The following is a 21,690-nucleotide window of genomic DNA, read 5'->3' as shown; positions in this document are numbered from 1 at the left end:
GGTATTCAAAATTCAGGAGCTCTAAATAATATTCCAGATAAAAATAGACAAAATTTCATGGATGGAGGGCCCTATGTACCTCCCTTCCCTGAAAATGTTGGCCGCAACTCGGGAGGTTATGAAAGTTAAGATGTTTTTATAACAGAGCAATTTTTATGGTAGTACTTTACAATTATTGGAATATTTAGCTTGTGATAAAATATAAATTGATCGGACCAGTTGCAAGAGGCCTGGTTAACATGAGCATAGTTTCCATTGTAAAATGTATGCATCAAGTTGTGATTTTAATCAAAAATAAAAAACAAAAACCTTTTTTTCCTATGAAGAATGTATACTACTTACCTCTCTTGCCAATAACTGGAGGGTTGAGTTGTGGCTGTATAAATACAGTGCCCTGTATACTACTTACCTCTCTTGCCAATAACTGGAGGGTTGAGTTGTGGCTGTATAAATACAGTGCCCTGTATACTACTTACCTCTCTTGACAATAACTGGAGGGTTGAGTTGTGGCTGTATAAATACAGTGCCCTGTATACTACTCACCTCTCTTGACAATAACTGGAGGGTTGAGTTGTGGCTGTATAAATACAGTGCCCTGTATACTACTTACCTCTCTTGACAATAACTGGAGGGTTGAGTTGTGGCTGTATAAATACAGTGCCCTGTATACTACTTACCTCTCTTGACAATAACTGGAGGGTTGAGTTGTGGCTGTATAAATACAGTGCCCTGTATACTACTCACCTCTCTTGCCAATAATTGGTGGGTTGAGTTGTGGCTGTATAAATACAGTGCCCTGTATACTACTTACCTCTCTTGCCAATTATTGGAGGGTTGAGTTGTGGCTGTATAAATACAGTGCCCTGTATACTACTCACCTCTCTTGCCAATAATTGAAGGGTTGAGTTGTGGCTGTATAAATACAGTGCCCTGTATACTACTCACCTCTCTTGCCAATAATTGGTGGGTTGAGTTGTGGCTGTATAAATACAGTGCCCTGTATACTACTCACCTCTCTTGCCAATAATTGGAGGGTTGAGTTGTGGCTGTATAAATACAGTGCCCTGTATACTACTCACCTCTCTTGCCAATAATTGGAGGGTTGAGTTGTGGCTGTATAAATACAGTGCCCTGTATACTACTCACCTCTCTTGCCAATAATTGAAGGGTTGAGTTGTGGCTGTATAAATACAGTGCCCTGTATACTACTCACCTCTCTTGCCAATAATTGGTGGGTTGAGTTGTGGCTGTATAAATACAGTGCCCTGTATACTACTCACCTCTCTTGCCAATAATTGGAGGGTTGAGTTGTGGCTGTATAAATACAGTGCCCTGTATACTACTCACCTCTCTTGCCAATAATTGGAGGGTTGAGTTGTGGCTGTATAAATACAGTTCCCTTAGTACCATTGACAACCTGTGTAGGAATAGTGGCATTAGGACTGATACATGATGGAACTTCACAACATGGGTCTTTTGGATCTGTCACATATGTACAGCTGGAAGGCAGTGCTGGGTAGATTGGACATCTGGAAAGGAATGCAAAGAAATGTAGGGTATATGTCAATGATACTACTGCTGATTGGCACAACAAAAAATTTATGGAAATGTTTAAAATTGTTTTTTAAAAATAAAATCTTTGTATACTCATGAGATATTTTTCATTTTTTTTCTATAGTTGCTTCATGAATTTGTTTGACATTTTTTTTCTAAACTGAACGGTTTTGTTTATATGAATGGTAACTTAAAAATATGATGTAGAATAAAATTCATTAAAAAATTCAGTTTTTCAGTACCTTTCATTACAATTAATGAGTCCAGATTTAGCATCATCACATCTACATGTCATATCACAACCTGACTGCCATGTCTGTCCTTGTCTGTATAAAATACCATTGTATATACAGAAATCTGAAAAGAGACAAAGAAATGGAGTCAATGGCAGGCTCTATTGTCTATTGTTGTCTTATCAAATACAATTGTATTTTTGGTAAGGAATTGGTAGATACCTGGTTTGCTAAAGTATGTTAGAATTTGTTTAAATGTTTTCCATGTTAAATGGTACAGAGTGATGAACACTCACATACAATACTACTACAATAATGGTGAACATAATCTTGCTCCTCAGTATTTACTCACATTCATGTCATTGATATGGTCTGTTGCAGATTAAATAAACATCCTTTAAAATCATCAGTTATGTTTCGTTCCCTAAATCTTTGATGGAGTTCTTTATTGCTCTTGGAGAACTCATTCTTTGTTGAATACTAGAAAATCAGTAATATAAAAATAAGGAGATGTGGTATGATTGCCAATGAGACAACTATCCACCAAAGTTCAAAAGAAGTGGTTGTAATACCTTATCATTAAAGGAAAGAACTAACATTTCCAGTCACACTTTTTCTAGGATTATCACTAACCTACAGTAGGTGCTGTTGTTGGCCCCTGTGATGGAGGGGATACAGTTGATGGACCCAGGTATGGAGCAGCAGTTGGTACCAGTCCACAAACTGGTTTCTCACAACAAGGATTTTGTGAATCGTATACCATCTGACAAGTGGGTGGTAGATTTGGATATCTCTTGCACCTAGAAGTAAAAACAGAAAAAGCTACTTGCAAAAAATCGTATTCACGCTTTCAGGTTGACCGTCTTAACAGTTCAATTGTAAATGATTGCAATTGAATTTACCTTAGATTTAATTCAGTAAGTTCATCAACATATTGAAAAATTCAAAGTATTGGCAAACAGGAAGTCAGTATCCGACAGTTCTGAAAAGTGCTCATACATTACATGGCGTTGTCAGTTTGTTTTTTTTTATCTATGAGTTTGACTGTCCCTCTGGTATCTTTCGTCCCTCTTTTACATCTCATTATTGTCAAGCTGTTGACCAAATATGAAGTCATTCTGTTCAGTTGTTTCTTTACTTTAAGGATAATGTATAATCACAAGCAAAGGATGCAAACAAAAAGTTTTAAGAATTATAACAAACCTATTGTCTTGAAAGATAAATACAAAATACAAAACAAAGGGAAACAGAAGATAAACTCTGTTGATCTACTAGTACATCAAACTTGTATTGTATCTTAAATATATTATACATACTTGTCTGTACACTGGAACTGTCCCATTTTACCATCAACACATTCACAATCAAATGAACAACCATCCTGCCACTTCTGTCCCTGAGTGTACTGTTTACCCTTGTATACACATACAGCTACAATGAGAAGATAAACTATAAACATGATGGTAAATGTATGACTTACACCTATAAAGTATAGAGTAGTCATTAATGCATGTATAGTACATTATAGCTGTAAAGGGTTGGGTTTTGCTCATTGCTGAAAGCAGTATAGTGACTTATAATTGATCCCTGTCATTTGGACTCTGTTTAATAGTTGTCTCATTGGCAATCATATCACACCTTATTTACATAATGTTGGTCATTTTTTTTACCAAAATACACCAGAACTATGTCTACCAATATAGCACAAAAAGTGGTATAATAATGGTTACCTAATACATGGAGCTTAACACGAAATGTCCTGGTAACCTGACATAGAATTTTATAAAAGTTGACAACAACAGTCAAATATTAGGGATATATCACCACAAATATCGACTGAAATGTTGAAATTGACTTTAGGTGTCAAATATAGAATAAACTAACCAAAATAATAATGAATTCTTATACAAACTATATAACATGAATGTTGTGGTGAATTCTGAATTGAAATATTATCATGATTATGTGTTACAAATAGACTTATACACAAAGTAGGATGGTTCTAATTCTTTATAAATTGTGGTTATCAAAACAAAAGCTACAGTCCTGTCATGAAAGAGAACTGTATCATGTTTAACCCCACTCCATTCTGCATGTACCTGCCCCTAGTCAAGAGCCTATAATTCATTGGTTGTTGTTTGTTGCTGTATTTCATATTTCTTTTTCACTCATTGTTTTGTAAATTAAGCAGGTTGTTAGTTTTCTCATTTGAATTATTTGACATTTGTCATTTCGGTGCTGTTTCAAACTGACTATGTGGTATGGATTTTGCTCATTGTTGAAGGCCATACAATGACCCATAGTTGTTAATTTGTGTCATTTGGTATCTAGTGGAAAGTTGTCTCATTGACAATCATACCACATTTTCTTAGTATCATATTTAATGTTAAGCTTCAAATTGTTTACTAGGTAGAAAAGCATCATTAATGAAAATTAAAATACAAGTAACCGGACCTTTGATAATGACCTCCCCTTTTCAGCTACAATATTTAAATGAAACATTGTATCAGTACAGGGTTGCCTTTATACAATAGACTTACCCTTTGGAGCTATTGTTGGTTTACCAGGCACAACAGTGGGTGGAGGCAGAGTACCAGTACCAGTTATGGTTCCCTGTACACCTTGGATATTTGTTGTATTTTTGTTGTTGCAGTCAGGAGCTTGGCAACATTGTGGGTCTCTACTATCAGGTACCATCACACAGTTAGGGCCTAGGTTAGAGTACTTGGCACATCTGAAATATATATAAACAAGATAAGTACTGTTTTCTCATATTTGAGGCCGACAAAAGTGACATTTAAATGTAAATGCTATCTAAGGTCAAGGCTGCCTGTTTTTGTTTGTTCTTTTTAAAAAACTTTAAAAATTTGTGAGTTAATAATTTCTTGAAAAAAGTACTTAACAAGATAACTCACTACCAAGTTCCAATTCTGTCTGCAAGTTTTGGTTCTAAGCATTGTGTGAGTTTCATAAAATTTGGATAAGGAAAAATTGTAATTTTGCAAGTTATAAAGGAGCAAGATAACTCTTGAACGGTAAGTTACTAACTGCCCAAATCCCACTGTCAAGGGTAACACTTAATGCCCCCTTTGCTTAGCAACAGGAGCATAAAATACAAGTTACAGCTCACCATTTTGATTTGGATGCCCCATGTTACGAACCTTATATGTGATCATCTCTGTATACATCTTTCAATTGCATATATTAAATAGTCCTTGCTAAATGTATCCATAACTTAATAAAAGCTAGCTATACAGCGCTTTTTGTAAAGTCCAGATGAATTTTTGTCAAGTGAAGGTTCAAATTGTTTTACATTTTCCATGTCAGGGTCTTTTATTGCTTGCTATATGGTGTGGTTTTTGACCTTTTTGAAAAACTATATGGAACAATAGTTATGTTGGTTGGTCTCTGTTGGAAATTTGTCTCATTGGCAGTCATCCTCAGAGGGATTCAAATCACTGCATCGGACACATCGTGGCAACACCGCTTGCACTATGTTCATTCCATAGACCACTAGACCAACTAGGCTATATAAAAATATAGCTTTCATTAGTCAAGTAATGCCTTTCTTTGTCGGCTTTATCTAAGGTTGTAACACAGTACATGATGTATAGCGGCAAGTGATGGTAAATCTTGCAGATCAGTTGTTTTTTGTCTGTGGTAAAGGATGATAATTTTACTTACCATATATATGATGTACATTCGAATAACCTCAAATGTTTTTAGAGATTCATTATTTGGACACACAGTAAATTGCTACAATACAGATTTTAGTTTTTAAAACATAAAAAAAAAAAAAAAACATAAAATTTTACCTGTCTTGACAGCTATAAAATCCCATTTTGGCATCTTGACATACACATACTTTGTCACAGTCATCGTACCATTTCTGTCCCTGGGTGTACACATTACCCTTGTATAAACAAGCATTGATGTCAGGTTTGGCTACAAGTGTAAAATCAAAATACTGTTAGATGCCAACCTCCTGCAATCAGTTAAAAAGTATCAAGATTTCCGTAATTTGAGATTTTTTTCAGTAATAATATTTTTTTTCATAAAATTTTATAAAAATCATACTAACAACTATGCACACAGTTACAAATCAATGACTTCCTTTGTTTATGAAGACTACCATTCAAAGTTGATGAGCACCTGAGGACCGGAACACCAACCATCACACTGAATTGAAGTCTTGTTTACAATATTTGCAAAAAGCATAAAGTTCTGGTTTCCAATTTCATTGTCAAAGTTTTCTTTCCATACTGCAGAAATTAAATTGTTTCATCAGACATTGTAAGACTTGTGTGTTCATTCATTATTAGGAATTAAATAAGAGATGAATAGATCACTTTTTACTATAGATAGTCCCCGAGAAACCAGAAGAAATTAATAATTTGAATGACTCAAGTGCATATTGTTACAAAGTTATAACAAAAATGAAGCTTCAAAATGATGTCTTAACAGTGACTTGTTCCGAATGGGTAATGAACGAAAATATGTAACAAGTAGACAGTTAATCAAAACAATAACTTTGATCCAAAATTCTTCACAATTACCGTTAGCATCTACTGTGGATTGCCAATCTCTGTATACAAAGCGTATTGAAAATATGATATTCGTTGAACATTTGATTTCGTGGTTCACCTGTACCCACGAAACCAACGAAAATTGGTATCCAACGAATAATAATGAATCCACAGTATGTTATCACCTATTGTGTTTTCCATGTTGAATTTAAAACTTGTATTTTCTTATTATTCACAACTAGAAATAATTCAAAAAGTAATATCTGTATATATATATATAAAGTGCTTAGAAAAAAAAAATATATATATGTTGCAACTTTTTATGCAGCTGAGTAATCTATAGAGAGGTATCAGAGTACTTAGGACCTTGATATTGTGCAAATTTAAAGTGGTGACAGCTCAATGTAGGTATGTAATCAACTACAACTTGAGATATCTAGTGGCTCAATTGTCAAGATAGATATTAGGGTAATGAGACCTAGGTATATATCAGTGTTGGCTCAGTATCAGAGGTATTTGCGTAGTAGGACCTAGATATGGTGCAAGTGTTAATGTCAGTCCAGCATGGCTGAGTACTCACCTGTAACGGGAGGTATTTGTGTACTAGGACCTAAATATGGTGCAGGTGTTGGTGTGGGCTGTGCACAGGAAGGAACCATACAACATGAATCTTTAGGATCAATGGTGAGTCGACAGCTGGCTGGTATATCTGTGTAGGTTGGACACCTGTAATACAGAATGCATGTATCATTGTGGTGAATTACTTAAATTGACTATTGAATTAAATGCTGATTTGTTCTATTTAAAGTACATGCAGATTCAAAATCACATTCATACTAACAAATAGGTGGCACATTAATATAAAACAAAACTATATAGATTTTCTGATGTTTTTGATAAATAGGCCTTTTAATTTCACAATACATGTGTACCAATTCTTTCACTTTTGAAGACTGACTTTACAGTCAAATTTGTCTTTTATTTCTAACAGTTAACTAACAACTTATTTTTCAAAGGAATCAATATCTTTCAAATAATATTATTGCATATTTAAAATCACTCGTTGACTTTTCAATGCTTGAATTAGGTTTTGGATTATCCAATGTTTTTGCTTAATCGAATTATGACTATTGAACAGCGTATACAACTGTCATGACTCTTTATTGACTCAACATCACTGAAGAGACATTGACTAAATATGCATCTGGTGAAGTAAAAATGGTACTGTTTATATTAATACTTTAAATATAAAATTAATGAGATGTTCATTAAGCATTTTGTGCTGTTGTTCCTTTTACAATTTTAAAAGCCCGACACCCTTTACACTAAATGTCATTAAAAGGACATTTATGGATAATATTCATTGATTTGATTATATCAACTTCAGGTGTTACTAATCTATCAAGGCATGTCAAATATTGGTTATAGTTGTTAAAATCCTAGTCATTTGGTCTCTAGTGGATAGTTAATGTCTCATTGGCAATCATACATCTACTTATTTTTATATATAAAATATTAACAAATATGGGGTTAAGGTAGATTGTGTATCTACTGCCATATAAGTTTGTAAGAAAGCAAACAACAATCGGTCTATATCTTTAATAAAATATGCAAATTTTGAGAGAGGAATGGCTAGTTCATTTGTAAGACTTTTCACCTAAAGGAGGAAATTATGTGTTTTATCTTATTCTTAGGACTGTTTTTACATTACAGACTTTTTATGTGTTTTATTCTTTTTTTAATCAAAAGCCATTTAAAGGGTGATGTTGAAAGTACAAGAGGCCAAAAACTTGTCATTCGCTGTGAAACCCCAGAAGGTTGTATCAGTGTCTATGTACAATTCTGAGGTAATATATCCTTTATTCATATAGAGAACTAGCCTTAACACACAAAACATTTATTATACCCAACCTATAGCTCCATCCCATAAAATAAAACAAACATACACACTAAAAACAAGTGAAACTGCAAGCTACTGCTCACTGATGATACCACCACCCAAATATTTCATTCAGGAAGTTGTTGAGTGATGAATCTAAAAATGCATCATACGGTATAGCCAACTTATATAAACCCTGAAACCAAATTTCAGAAATCCTTGTATTGTAGTTTCTGAGAAAAATGCGATGAAAAATATTCATGGGACGGATGGACGGACTGACGGAGGGATGGATGGACAGAAGGACAGACTGAGGTAAAACAGTATACCCCCACTTTTTTAAGGCTGGGGTATAAAAAACAAAATATTTTGAAATGACTATAATTTCAAACTATTTAAAAATAAAATGTCTGCACAATGTATGATCATATTATAGAAAGGATTCGTCAATTCTATTCAAACTGCACATCATTAACGTGGAAGTAACTAAATACGGTGTGGACTATAACTAGACAGAAATGTTACCTTTCTTTGCATTGATAGCTGCCAGTCATATCATCCATACATTCACATTTGTACTGACATCCATCTTCCCATTTATCTCCCTTCTTATAGGATACACCTTTGTACATACACGACTCTGAAAAACATGTCAATAAATTACATATATAATTACATAGCAGTGAAACATCACTTTTTATAATCTAAAAAGGGTCTTTACAATGAGAATAGGTGACATTAGGGTCTTTACCATGACAATAGGTGATATCAGGGTCTTTACCATGATAATAGGTGACATTGGGGTCTTTACCATGACAATAGGTGACATGAGGGTCTTTACCATGAGAATGGGTGACATTAGGGTCTTTACCGTCTTTACCATGAGAATAGGTGACATTAGGGTCTTTACCATGAGAATAGGTGACATTAGGGCCTTTACCATGATAATAGGTGACATTAGGGCCTTCACCATGAGAATAGGCGACATTATCTATTTGGTCTATTGTTTGATGTTATAATTATTCCCAGTGTCTTTGGACTTTGGACCACTTGAAATTGGATTTTCATACACCTTATTTCCCATTCTCTTCCTAAAATTTGCAATTCAAAGATTTTCTCCCAATAAAAAATAAAACTTTCAAAATTCTTTGATAGTTTCACAATTTCATGAAGTAAAAGTAACCTATAACTCAATTCCATCATGAAGCTAAAAACTTATAAATTTGACTGGATTATATGTGGGGTACCAATTTATCTAGATTTTTAAATTTATATTTCCCATTGAATTTGAATGTGTAAATCATAAAACAAAAAATTTAAAACACTGTTAACCGACAATATTTTCACAAACCAGGAAAATTGATACCCTTGAAGAAAAGTATATCAACAGTATTAACATCATGTGAAATATATTTCCATAAATATCCTAAATGAAATTAGATGCTTAGATGATTTCCTGTTGTTTGTCTAAATGTCTTTTGATCATTTTTTAGTTTTTTGGCATGGCATTGTCAGTTTATTTTTGACTAACGAGTTTGAATGTTCATTTGGTATCTTTCGCCTATCTTTAACAATGCAAATTTACATTAAATTTCTATTTCTAAGGGGTATAACTCCTGTAAAAATAATTGATCAAATCTGATTTTCAAATTTATCGAGATATTGCTGATATAAACCTTTGATTATCAACTTTCACTAAAAAACCTACAAGAAATGTACCCTTAAGAGCGCTTATACATCTTTCCATATAATCAATATTTCCAAGCGGCATAAAATGGTTAAGCACTTATTTTACAACTTGTCTGAGCATTGCTGATATTTCCTTTCATATAAATTCCCTAAAATATGGCAAGAATTGAAATGTGTGATAGCACTTACCAAACTAGACAGATAGACATCCAGTATTTAAAACACTGCTATAAATCGTAACTTAAGGAAAAACTGTAGTCGAAGAGTTGCCTCCGTCAATTGGTGATTTAATGGTTGCAAATGCAGTTTTACTGGCGATGTGTAGGGGAGTCAGTAAAATGGATATTTGTGACCATCAAATCCAAATAGATGGTGGCAATTCTTCAACCACAGTACTGTTATTCCGATTCTAATGCATTACAACAAAAAATAATAAGTTAGAGCTTGAGAAATTTTTTTTTGAAATAAAATAAAATTCTGCAAAATTTCATGAATGATTTTGGCACATAAACGTCATGGCCAAACATGATGTCACACAAATGAAAACTACCAAACTGAAGGTTTATTACATTACTTCTACTATTCAAATTTGGATTAAATTACATCTTAATACTGTTTTTGAGGATAGTGTTGTTTTATTTTTGATTATATTGTAGTAATTAAACATTTGTTGATCAAAGCAATTCAATATGGTGGCTCACTTTTTAGCTAAGTCATGTCAACTGTGAAGGTAAATCTTAACCAATATAAAAAACTGTTCCATAAAATTAAATTAGAATATGTTATTACAAGATTTCCTCTGTGTGATTACCTGATGAAAATAATATCACATGATTATCTAATGGAATAACTTAAAAATTATCCAGAATTAATTTTGTGTATTACCAATTATCTTTTTTAAAATACCTACTTCCGTTTACTCCAACACCTTGGCCAGTGATGATACCAGGTATGGCCGTAGGTATTAAATAAGGCTTCTTGGTTGGAGCATTCGTTGGTCCAGGTGTTGGTCTCAATCCTGGTGGGAAGGGAAGGTATGGGGACAATGTTGGTGCCTTCCCAGGTGCAAACGTTTGACCTGGATACTGAGTTGGTACCTTATTTGGTGGGTAAGTGTAGCCTGGTCCTGGAGTCAAATATGGACCTAATGTTGGCAGAAGATCAGGTGGGAATGGTTTATATGGTGACAATGTTGGTTCTTTTCCTGGTGGGAATGTCTGTCCAGGATATTGTGTTGGTACTTTCCCAAGTGGATATGTGTAACCTGGTCCTGGTGTCAGATACGGTGATATAGTTGGCAACAAGTCTGTTGGGAAAGGTTTGTATGGTGACAAAGTTGGCTCCTTTCCAGGTTGGTAAGTCTGTCCTGGATATTGTGTTGGGACCTTTCCTGGAGGATACGTGTAGCCTGGCCCTGGTGTTCTATATGGTGACAATGTAGGCTTGAGATCTGGTGGGAATGTTTTGTATGGAGACAAGGTTGGAATCTCTCCTGGGAAAGTTGTTGGTGGTACTTTTCCTGGTGGGTAGGTATAGCCTGGTCCTGGTGTTGCATAAGGACCAAGGGTTGGAAATAAATCTGGTGGGAATGGTTTGTTTGGAGACAGTGTTGGTATTTCTCCTGGATAACTAGTTGGTGGTACTTTGCCTGGTGGGTAAGTGTAACCTGGTCCTGGTGTTCTATAAGGTGAGGCAGTTGGTATCAGACCTGGTGGGAAGGGTTTGAATGGAGACAGTGTTGGAATCTGTCCTGGATATTGTGTCGGTGGGACCTTTCCTGGCGGGTATGTATAGCCTGGTCCTGGTGTCAGATATGGTGATGCTGTTGGATACAGATCCAATGGGAATGGTTTGTAGGGAGACAGTGTTGGTATTTCTCCTGGATAACTAGTTGGTGGTACTTTGCCTGGTGGGTAAGTGTAACCTGGTCCTGGTGTTCTATAAGGGGAGACAGTTGGTATCAAATCTGGTGGGAATGGTTGATATGGTGGCAATGTTGGAATCTCTCCAGGGAAATTGGTTGGTGGAACTTTTCCTGGTGGGTATGTGTAACCTGGTCCTGGGGTTAGATAAGGTGACAATGTTGGTTGGAGACCTGGTGGGAAAGTTTGATATGGTGACAGAGTTGGTGCTTTTCCTGGAAGGAAAGTTTGTCCTGGGTATTGTGTTGGTACTCTGCCTGGAGGATATGTGTATCCTGGTCCTGGTGTCAAGTATGGTGATAGTGTTGGTAAAAGACCTGGGGGATATGGTTTGTTAGGTGCCAGTGTTGGTGCCAGTCCTGGTGGATATGTTTGACCTGGATACTGTGTTGGTACTTTCCCTGGAGGATATGTTACTCCTGGTCCAGGTGTAAGGTATGGTGAAGCTGTTGGAATTAATCCTGGTGGGAATGGTTTGTATGGTGACAGTGTAGGAATCTGTCCTGGATACTGTGTTGGTGGGACCTTTCCTGGTGGGTACGTGTAGCCAGGTCCAGGAGTCAGGTATGGAGACAAAGTTGGTCCAAGTCCTGGTGGGAATGGTTTGTATGGAGCTAATGTTGGAATTTCTCCAGGGAAACTTGTTGGTGGTACTTTTCCTTGTGGATATGTGTAACCTAGTCCTGGTGTGAAATAAGGCCTGATTGTTGGTAATAAATCTGGTGGAAAAGTCTCATAAGGTGCTAGTGTTGGTATCTCTCCTGGAAAACTGGTTGGTGGTACTTTTCCTTTAGGATATGTGTACCCTGGTCCTGGAGTCAAATAGGGTGCTTTTGTTGGTAACAGATCTGGTGGGAATGGTTTGTAAGGTGACAGTGTAGGTATCTCTCCTGGGAATTTTGTTGGTGGAACCTTTCCTGGTGGGTATGTATAGCCTGGTCCTGGTGTAAGATAAGGTGACAGAGTTGGTCCTAATCCTGGAGGGAATGGATTCCAAGGTGGCAGGGTTGGTGCTTTCCCAGGTGCAAATGTCTGGCCTGGATATTGAGTTGGTACTTTTCCTGGAGGGTAGGTGTAGCCCGGTCCTGGTGTAAAGTATGGAGCTACTGTTGGTAGTAGATCTGGAGGAAATGGTTTGTCCGGTTGGAGTGTAGGTTCCTTTCCTGGTTGGAATGTTTGTCCAGGATACTGTGTTGGGACTTTTCCTTTAGGATAAGTGTAGCCTGGTCCTGGTGTCAAGTATGGTGAAGCTGTTGGCAACAAATCTGGTGGGAAAGGTTTGTATGGTGATAATGTTGGTATCTCTCCTGGGAATCTGGTTGGTGGAACTTTTCCTGGTGGGTATGTGTAGCCTGGTCCTGGTGTGAGGTATGGTGACAAAGTAGGTCCAAGTCCTGGTGGAAATGGTTTGTTTGGAGCAAGAGTTGGTTCCTTTCCTGGAGCAAATGTTTGGCCTGGATACTGAGTTGGAACCTTCCCTGGTGGGTATGTGTAGCCTGGTCCTGGAGTGAAATATGGTCTAACTGTTGGCAGAAGACCTGGAGGAAAAGGCTTGTCAGGGGATAAAGTTGGTTCTTTCCCAGGTTGGAATGTTTGGCCTGGATACTGAGTTGGGACTTTACCAGGGGGATAAGTGTAGCCTGGGCCTGGTGTCAGATACGGTGCAACTGTTGGCAGAAGATCTGGTGGGAATGGTTTGAATGGTGACAAAGTTGGTATCTCTCCAGGGAAACTGGTTGGTGGAACTTTCCCAGGTGGGTATGTGTAGCCTGGTCCTGGTGTCAAGTATGGTGAAGCTGTTGGCAACAAATCTGTTGGGAAAGGTTTGTATGGTGACAGTGTCGGAATCTCTCCTGGGAATTTGGTTGGTGGAACTTTTCCTGGTGGGTAAGTGTAGCCTGGTCCTGGTGTTCGATATGGACTTCTTGTTGGTAACAAATAGCTAGGATATGGAAGATTAGGTACCAATGTTGGTTCCTTGCCAGGTTGGTATGTCTGTCCTGGGTATTGAGTTGGTACTTTTCCTGGTGGATAGGTAACTCCTGGCCCTGGTGTTAGATATGGAGACATTGTTGGCCTGAGACCAGGAGGGAATGTCTGATATGGTGATAATGTTGGTTCCTTCCCTGGAGCAAATGTCTGTCCAGGATACTGTGTTGGCACTTTCCCTGGTGGATATGTGTAATCTGGTCCAGGGGTTAATAATGGTGACAATGTTGGCAATAATCCTGTAGGAAATGGTTTATATGGTGGCAATGTTGGTTCCTTTCCTGGTTGGAAGGTCTGTCCAGGATATTGTGTTGGTACTTTTCCAAGTGGATATGTATACCCTGGTCCTGGTGTCAGATATGGAGAAATCGTTGGACCCAGTCCTGGTGGGAATGGCTTATATGGTGCTAGTGTTGGTATTTCTCCAGGATACCTGGTTGGAGGTACCTGTCCAGAAGGATAAGTATATCCTGGTCCTGGTGTTAAATAAGGTGATAGAGTTGGTCCAAGTCCTGGCGGAAATGGTTTATTTGGTTCTAATGTAGGTATCTGTCCTGGAGGGAAAGTCTGTCCTGGAAACTGTGTAGGTATCTTATAACCCTGAGGATATGTGTAGCCATAGCCAGGTGTCAAATATGGTGCCTGTGTTGGCAACAAATCTGGTGGAAAAGGTTTATTAGGTGCTAATGTTGGTGCATGCCCTGGTTTATATGTTTGACCTGGATACTGTGTTGGCACTTTTCCTGGTGGGTAGGTATACCCTGGTCCTGGTGTAATGTAAGGTGCCTGTGTTGGCATGAGGTCAGGTGGGAATGGTTTGTAAGGTGATAAAGTTGGTATCTCTCCAGGGTAACTGGTTGGTGGAACCTTTCCAGGTGGATATGTGTATCCGGGTCCTGGTGTCAAATATGGCCCCATTGTTGGTAGAAGATTTGGTGGGAAAGGTTTATATGGTGACAGAGTTGGTTCTTTCCCTGGTTGGAAGGTTTGTCCTGGGTACTGTGTTGGTACTCTCCCTGAAAATACATTTATTTAAAGTTAAGCATGATATTATTGCATGATATATCTTCATCATATGCTGCCATTTACAAAATTCTTTACTTTTGATATATCTTTTGTTTATTTGTTGGTAAATAGTGAATTGTACATTCTAATTGTCAGATGACTGAAATTACCCCCACTTTCTTTTTTCTTTGTTTGTTTTTCCTTTTACCTAAGCCAGGTCATGAAGGTACAATGTAAGTAGATATGTGTACCTACCTGTTGGGTATGTGTACCCTGGTCCTGGAGTCAGGTATGGTGATAAATTGGTCAAAGTCCTGGTGGGAATGCTTTGTTAGTTTTTCCCTTTACCTAAGCTGGGCCATAAAGGAACAAAGTAAGTAGATATGTGTACCTACCTGGGGGGTATGTGTAGCCTGGTCCTGGAGTGAGGTATGGTGACAAAGTTGGTCCAAGTCCTGGTGGAAATGGTTTGTTTGGAGCAAGAGTTGGTTCCTTTCCTGGGGCAAATGTCTGCCCTGGATACTCTGTTGGTACTTTCCCTCGTGGGTAGGTGTAACCTGGTCCAGGTGTTAAGTATGGTGACTGTGTTGGCAAAAGATCTGGTGGGAATGTTTGATATGGTGACAGAGTTGGAATTTCACCAGGGAAACTTGTAGGTGGTACTTTTCCTGGGGGATAGGTGTAGCCTGGTCCTGGTGTTCTATAAGGTCCCATTGTAGGCATCAGTCCAGGAGGGAAAGGCTTGTTTGGAGCCAGAGTTGGTTCCTTCCCAGGTTGAAAGGTCTGTCCTGGATATTGAGTTGGAACTCTGCCTGGTGGATATGTATAGCCTGGTCCTGGTGTTAGGTACGGTGACAATGTTGGTTCTAGTCCTTTTGGGAATGGTTTGTATGGAGGAAGAGTTGGAATTTCTCCAGGATAACTGGTTGGTGGTACTTTTCCTGGTGGATAAGTGTAGCCTGGTCCTGGTGTCAAATAAGGAGCTAAAGTCGGCAGAAGATCTGGTGGGAATGGTTTGAATGGTGACAAAGTTGGTATCTCTCCAGGGAAACTGGTAGGTGGAACTTTCCCAGGTGGGTATGTATATCCTGGACCTGGAGTTCTATAAGGTGACATTGTTGGTCTCAAATTTGGTGGGAACGGTTTGTATGGAGATAATGTTGGCTCTTTTCCTGGAGGGAAAGTTTGTCCTGGATACTGAGTTGGGACTCTACCGGGTGGATATGTGTAACCTACTCCTGGTGTCAAATATGGTGACATTGTTGGTAACAAATCTGGAGGGAAAGGTTTGTTGGGTGACAATGTAGGTTCCTTTCCTGGTTTGAATGTTTGTCCAGGATACTGAGTTGGGACTTTTCCTGGAGGATAAGTGTAGCCTGGGCCAGGTGTTAGAAATGGTGATGCTGTTGGTTGCAGATCTGGTGGGAATGGTTTATATGGTGCCAATGTTGGTGCTTTGCCTGGTAGAAATGTTTGTCCTGGATATTGTGTTGGTACTTTTCCTGGTGGATAGGTATAACCAGGACCTGGTGTCAATAAAGGTGACATAGTTGGCTGAAGTCCAGGTGGGTATGGTTTGAATGGTTCAAGTGTTGGTGCTTTCCCAGGTGCAAATGTTTGACCTGGATACTGAGTTGGTACCTTGTTTGGTGGGTAAGTCACACCTGGTCCTGGTGTAAGATATGGTGATATTGTAGGTATAACTGTTGTAGCAGGTGCTGGTTGACACCTTGGTTTCATACAGCACTGATCATTTGGATCAGTCTCCATTGTGCAGTAGCTTGGAATATTTGGATACTTAGCACATCTAAAACATAATATATTCACTCATTTAAGGTTGTACCAAACACCTTGACTAAAATTAATTTGGCTCGTTTAATTTTCATAAAATTTTGACAAAATATTTAATTTGACCTTTGAACAAAATATGAAAATTTCAAAATACTTGAACCACACACTTTATCGGAAAAATTACATTGGATATATAGCAGTTTGACAAACACTTATTTTGATCATTGAGAAGCTTTACATTTTCTTAAAAATAGAATGTGATTAAAACGTTCAACTGATTTTTACAGAGTTATCTCCCTGTAGTGTTAAGTACCACCTTAAAGAAATATTTTGATTGGATTTGCTTTGTATTTACTTCTTAGCTCTTCAATTCTCTTAATTTTTTGTAAGTTATGTAAATTAGAACATTAAAAAACCCTGATACATGTATATCATCTTTATAAATGAAATAATAGAAAAACATTCTTATCTGTCCTGTTTTGTTATAGTATTTATTGTGACCAAGAGTGGGATTTAGGCAAATGACATTTTATACAACATGCTAAAATTAGTTTGTGAAGTAACCATAATTCAAAAGCATAAAAAGGGTACACATGCATTTAGTTCCACCAAACTACATACCTATCACTGCATCTGTAATACCCTGTGGTGCCATTCTCACAGGAACATCTTAGATCACATCCATCATTCCATGTCTGTCCTTCGTTAAATGGTACACCATTATACATACATTGACCTTTAAACAAAATTACATATCTCTCATTACATATTTTTCTATACTGTAAATAACTTATAAACAAAATTTATTTACACTGCTGATAATTTAATGCTGAAAAAAATAATATAAAATAGCATAGTCTTCATTTGTAAATTTTAATTTTGTTTTCACACATGTTGAAGGCTTTTCCAGTAAAAATGAATTTGAGAAGTGGGAATAGAAGTTTTATTTTAGGACATGTATCAAAAGTCATTTATAGTTGTAAGTTCTTATAATTTATGCAGTATTATTCACAGTATGCTGGTTTTCAAAGAAATTTTAAAGTCCCTTTCTACCCGCTCAAGTCAATTTTAATAGAATGATTTTGCCTCCAACAAATTTGTGAAATGGACTTTTTTCCCCCTTATTTCTTGTGTGTAGTGGACTTGCAATTGAGTTATAAAAATTAGATGTGGGATGATTGCCATTGAGACAACTCTTCAGAAGAGACCAAATGACACAGAAATTAACAAATATAGGTCACTGCATGTACGGCCTTCAACAATCAGCAAAGCCCATACCGCATAGTCAGCTATAAAAGTGTTGCCTATATGAATCAAAGAACCATATGCTTCTGACTAAGAATTTGCAGCTTACTTAGTTTTTATGACTTGATTTTAAGTATTTATATTTTTTCTCTGTTGAAGAAAACATTAATCAGGGGCATACTGTTTAGCTTATTTGATTATCTTACCACTTTCTGATATCTTATTTTATCAATATCATCATTAGAACCTTTCCATTTCTAATTTTAACTTGAGAGATTTTGTACATTGCGAGGACTTTTCCACTAACATGATATATTCAATTATCCACAAGGTGCTTCAAGTTTTTTTCTTTGTAGTAAATCTGATCAAATTATGCCTACTAATTCCTGTGATACCGGAAATCCTTCACCATAAGAATAAAATCTGTAGTATCTTACCAGCAGGGGTTGGTGAGGCATTAGGTCCTGGTGATGGGATCAATGATGGTTGACATTTAACCTTCATACAACAAGGATTTTGGTAATCTCGGGTCAGTGTACATTCTTTAGGAATGTCTACAAACTTTGGACACCTGAAATCATTTATTAGTTAGAAATAGAAATCCTTTTAGTGTCAAAAGGTAATAAAATGTTAAATGATAGTTGTTATCTGAAATGGTACGGTCATTAATGACTTACTGCTGATCTAACAAAGTGGAAGATGTGTAGCGATCAAAAACAATATGCTGGTGACAGAATGAATAAAGAAACTATCTTACACTTGGACCAACATTTTTCTAGAAAGTTTGACAAAATAATACTGTAAATTCAAGTGTGTAATATATGCCAATGATGCGACTGGATAAGCATTGCAATATCAAGAATTCACATTCTGATATCTGATACATATATCTATATGCAGCTTTTCATAAAATCGCAATAATCAATCTCATATTGTTGTCCATTTTATGCTTAATATCTTTTATTCAAATTATACTTGTTCCCTACTATAAGTTCCTATAATAGGAAATTGCACTATTATGATGATGTGTTAACAAATTTGATGTAATGTACTACCACATTGTGCTTCATCATAAACCATCAATTTTATATTACAATGAAAAGAATATTTTTTTGTCTTTTGGTCAGAATTATAACTAAGTCACACTGTTATTTTCATGTTTAAATGCCTTCTGTTAGCAAGTTGCACCATGCTAATGTTAAATTTATAAGTAATGAATGAAATTAATACCAAACCCATGAATTCAAATACAGGCTTTTAGTTGTTTTCATTCAAAATTTGAAAAAGAGAATGTATGATAAGGTCTTTTGAATTTAAAAATCAAAAAGGAATTATAAATCTACCAAATAGCATCCTTCAAATGTTCATAAGACATCAGTATACATTTATATTTTTGAATTTTGTCATAAATATTGGCATTAGGGTTTCAAACTTCTTAAGTGCAAAACAGCAAAAACTTAAAAGATAGCCTCATTTTGCTATCTTGTCATTAATATTTAAATATGAGCAACTGCGTTACCATACATAACATACATATATTATTTCTTTTATTCACTCCCTTCACAGAATAATGCAGTAAATATAATTTATGTTAAGACAATATTTTTGCTTTACTTACTTCTCTGTACACTTGTACAATCCTTTTTTGGAATCTTGACAAACACAGTCAAAGTCACAACCATCCTGCCATTTCTGGTCCTGAGAATACTGCTTTCCTTTGTACACACAAACATCTGTAAAAAAATGGATTTCTTCTTAATTTTTACTTGTTCTAAATATGCATAAGATGTTTGTCACTGGACATTAAGCAAAAAACAAGTATATAAGTATTCTTTTAAACAGGAAGTTAAATGGGCAACTAATGTGACAACACATCATATGGTATAGCATGCTATGGGAAGCCTGATTCACAGTTTCATATGGTATAGCATGCTAAGGGAAGCCTGATTCACAGTTTCATATGGTATAGCATGCTAAGGGAAGCCTGATTCACAGTTTCATATGGTATAGCATGCTAAGGGAAGCCTGATTCAGTTTCTTTTGGTATAGCATTCTAAGGGAAGCCTGAGTCACAGTTTCATATGGATTAGCATGCTAAGGGAAGCCTGATTCACAGTTTAAGGAAGCTCTAGATTAAAGTTCCTGAGAAGTATGCAACGAAAAATTTCATAAACTGACAAGTTGTTGTTTAGTATATCCTCACTCAGAAGTCATAGCAGGGGTATAAAAAATCTAATTTATCCTATTCTTTTTCAGATTATAGCATAGCTTATTCTAAAATCTAATAAATATAGATCAATCAGATGTGACAATTTACCTTTAAATGTTGGAGCCACGGTTGGAGCTGAGGTCGGTCCAGTGTATCCAGGGTATGGTGTTGGCTGTTGATATGGTTGTGGTGTTGGTGTAACAATACCTCCGGAAATGACACCAGGTGGTGCTGTAGCAAAGCCAGTACCATTGGTGTATGTACATTTAGGTGCCTGACAACAGATGGGATCTTGAGGATCTGGTATTAATGTACATGTAGATGGCAGTCCAGTATATTTGGCACATCTGTGTAATAAAAAATAACTCTATATATAGTATTGCTATTATAAAAATACAATCCCTATAAAGTGAAGACTTAGTTATAACACTGTCTCCTCAGCTAAGGCAAACATTTTTAAAAATATATATTTCTTAAAATGTATAGTTTTTTGTCCATTAATTGTCTTTCTGTCATTCTGAAATAAAACATCAAATACATTTAATGAATAAAAAAAAAAAAGATGAAATAGAAGTGTTAACAAAGACGACCTATCAATCATTAAACACAAAACATCTTACAAAAACATTAGCATGCATAGTTAAAGATAGTAATTCTGATATCATTTCCATATAAACAAATCATTTGTTGTGATTGGTGTGTTAGAATTTATTTTCCTTAGTTAACGCTAGTCCAATAGATCATGTTCATGAAATTTATTCTATAAACAATGCTGTTTTCAGTGTAATATATTCATATGCCATAGACAAGAATGGAATCCTTGGGTTCCAAGAAAGCTAGTTCAAATTGAAAGAAAAAACAATCAAAAGTTTGGGTTGAGAATTAAAAGGATTAAAAACATTTTGTGTAGAGGTCAATGATTTGTAAACTTTGACACTGTCCAAGAACTTTACATCAATCAGACTTTTATTCAGAAAAAGGTGTTTAATCCTAAAACAACCTCTGTTATCCACACATAGCATCAAATCTAACATCCTGCTTAACTTGTATCAAACATTGAACAATCAGTCTTTAAAACTTTTTGGACATTTATGTAGAGCCAGACAATAAATAAGGGGTTGCAGACAGACTGCAAAATAAAACTAGCAAAGGAAAGAGAAGAATTTTTGTTTTGATTTCAGTAGGCTGACGAGCGACTACAGATTCTGAAGAAACTGAGCTAGTGTCACCCACATTCAACATTGATTATAAATAAGATCTGGTTAAAATGTATAGTCAACATTCATAGAAAGTTTGGGAATATTTATCCTTGAAGTTTCTGATGAAGATGCCATTAAAAATTTGACCTATATGTTAACCAAGGATTGTCTCTGATTATCACCTTTTTTATATTGTTATGAGCAAGTGTAAGTTACAGTTAATTATTTACAATGTCAGTGATCGGGAAGGTCCAGTACCATGCGCAAATTGCGCATTTTGACCAGAAATGGCGCATAGACTGGCAAATATCAGGGCTAGTGTGTCAATTATTATTTTCCCCCTCGTATCTAAACGGTTAGACATCATAAAATGGATTTCCGATCGTGTTTCATGTTGCCATATTTGTGTACAAAACTGTGTTGTGTTCCCTCCAATGACAGGAGCACCA

General features: G+C 36.4%; 1 protein-coding gene across 1 annotated transcript in view; it reads right to left on the bottom strand.

The window, feature by feature from the left end:
- The window catches only part of LOC127701788 (uncharacterized), a 117,814-nt gene that overhangs the window by 39,185 nt on the left and 56,939 nt on the right, over positions 1-21,690 (bottom strand). The window contains exons 30-43 of the mRNA XM_052205753.1: positions 20,151-20,389; positions 19,452-19,566; positions 18,271-18,404; positions 17,210-17,324; positions 15,193-16,604; positions 10,792-14,808; positions 8,718-8,832; positions 6,894-7,039; positions 5,603-5,732; positions 4,328-4,521; positions 3,104-3,218; positions 2,421-2,587; positions 1,797-1,911; positions 1,348-1,529 (exon numbers count right to left, since the gene is read on the bottom strand). Coding sequence (XP_052061713.1) covers positions 1,348-1,529; positions 1,797-1,911; positions 2,421-2,587; positions 3,104-3,218; positions 4,328-4,521; positions 5,603-5,732; positions 6,894-7,039; positions 8,718-8,832; positions 10,792-14,808; positions 15,193-16,604; positions 17,210-17,324; positions 18,271-18,404; positions 19,452-19,566; positions 20,151-20,389 — 7,196 coding nt within the window. The remainder of the gene's footprint in view (positions 1-1,347; positions 1,530-1,796; positions 1,912-2,420; positions 2,588-3,103; positions 3,219-4,327; positions 4,522-5,602; positions 5,733-6,893; positions 7,040-8,717; positions 8,833-10,791; positions 14,809-15,192; positions 16,605-17,209; positions 17,325-18,270; positions 18,405-19,451; positions 19,567-20,150; positions 20,390-21,690) is intronic.

Source organism: Mytilus californianus, unplaced genomic scaffold (assembly GCF_021869535.1).
Source record: "Mytilus californianus isolate M0D057914Y unplaced genomic scaffold, xbMytCali1.0.p SCAF_5, whole genome shotgun sequence".
NCBI classification, from domain to species: Eukaryota; Metazoa; Mollusca; class Bivalvia; order Mytilida; family Mytilidae; genus Mytilus; species Mytilus californianus.
Note: the sequence above shows the minus strand (reverse complement) of the source record. Positions and strands in the feature narration are given on the sequence as shown.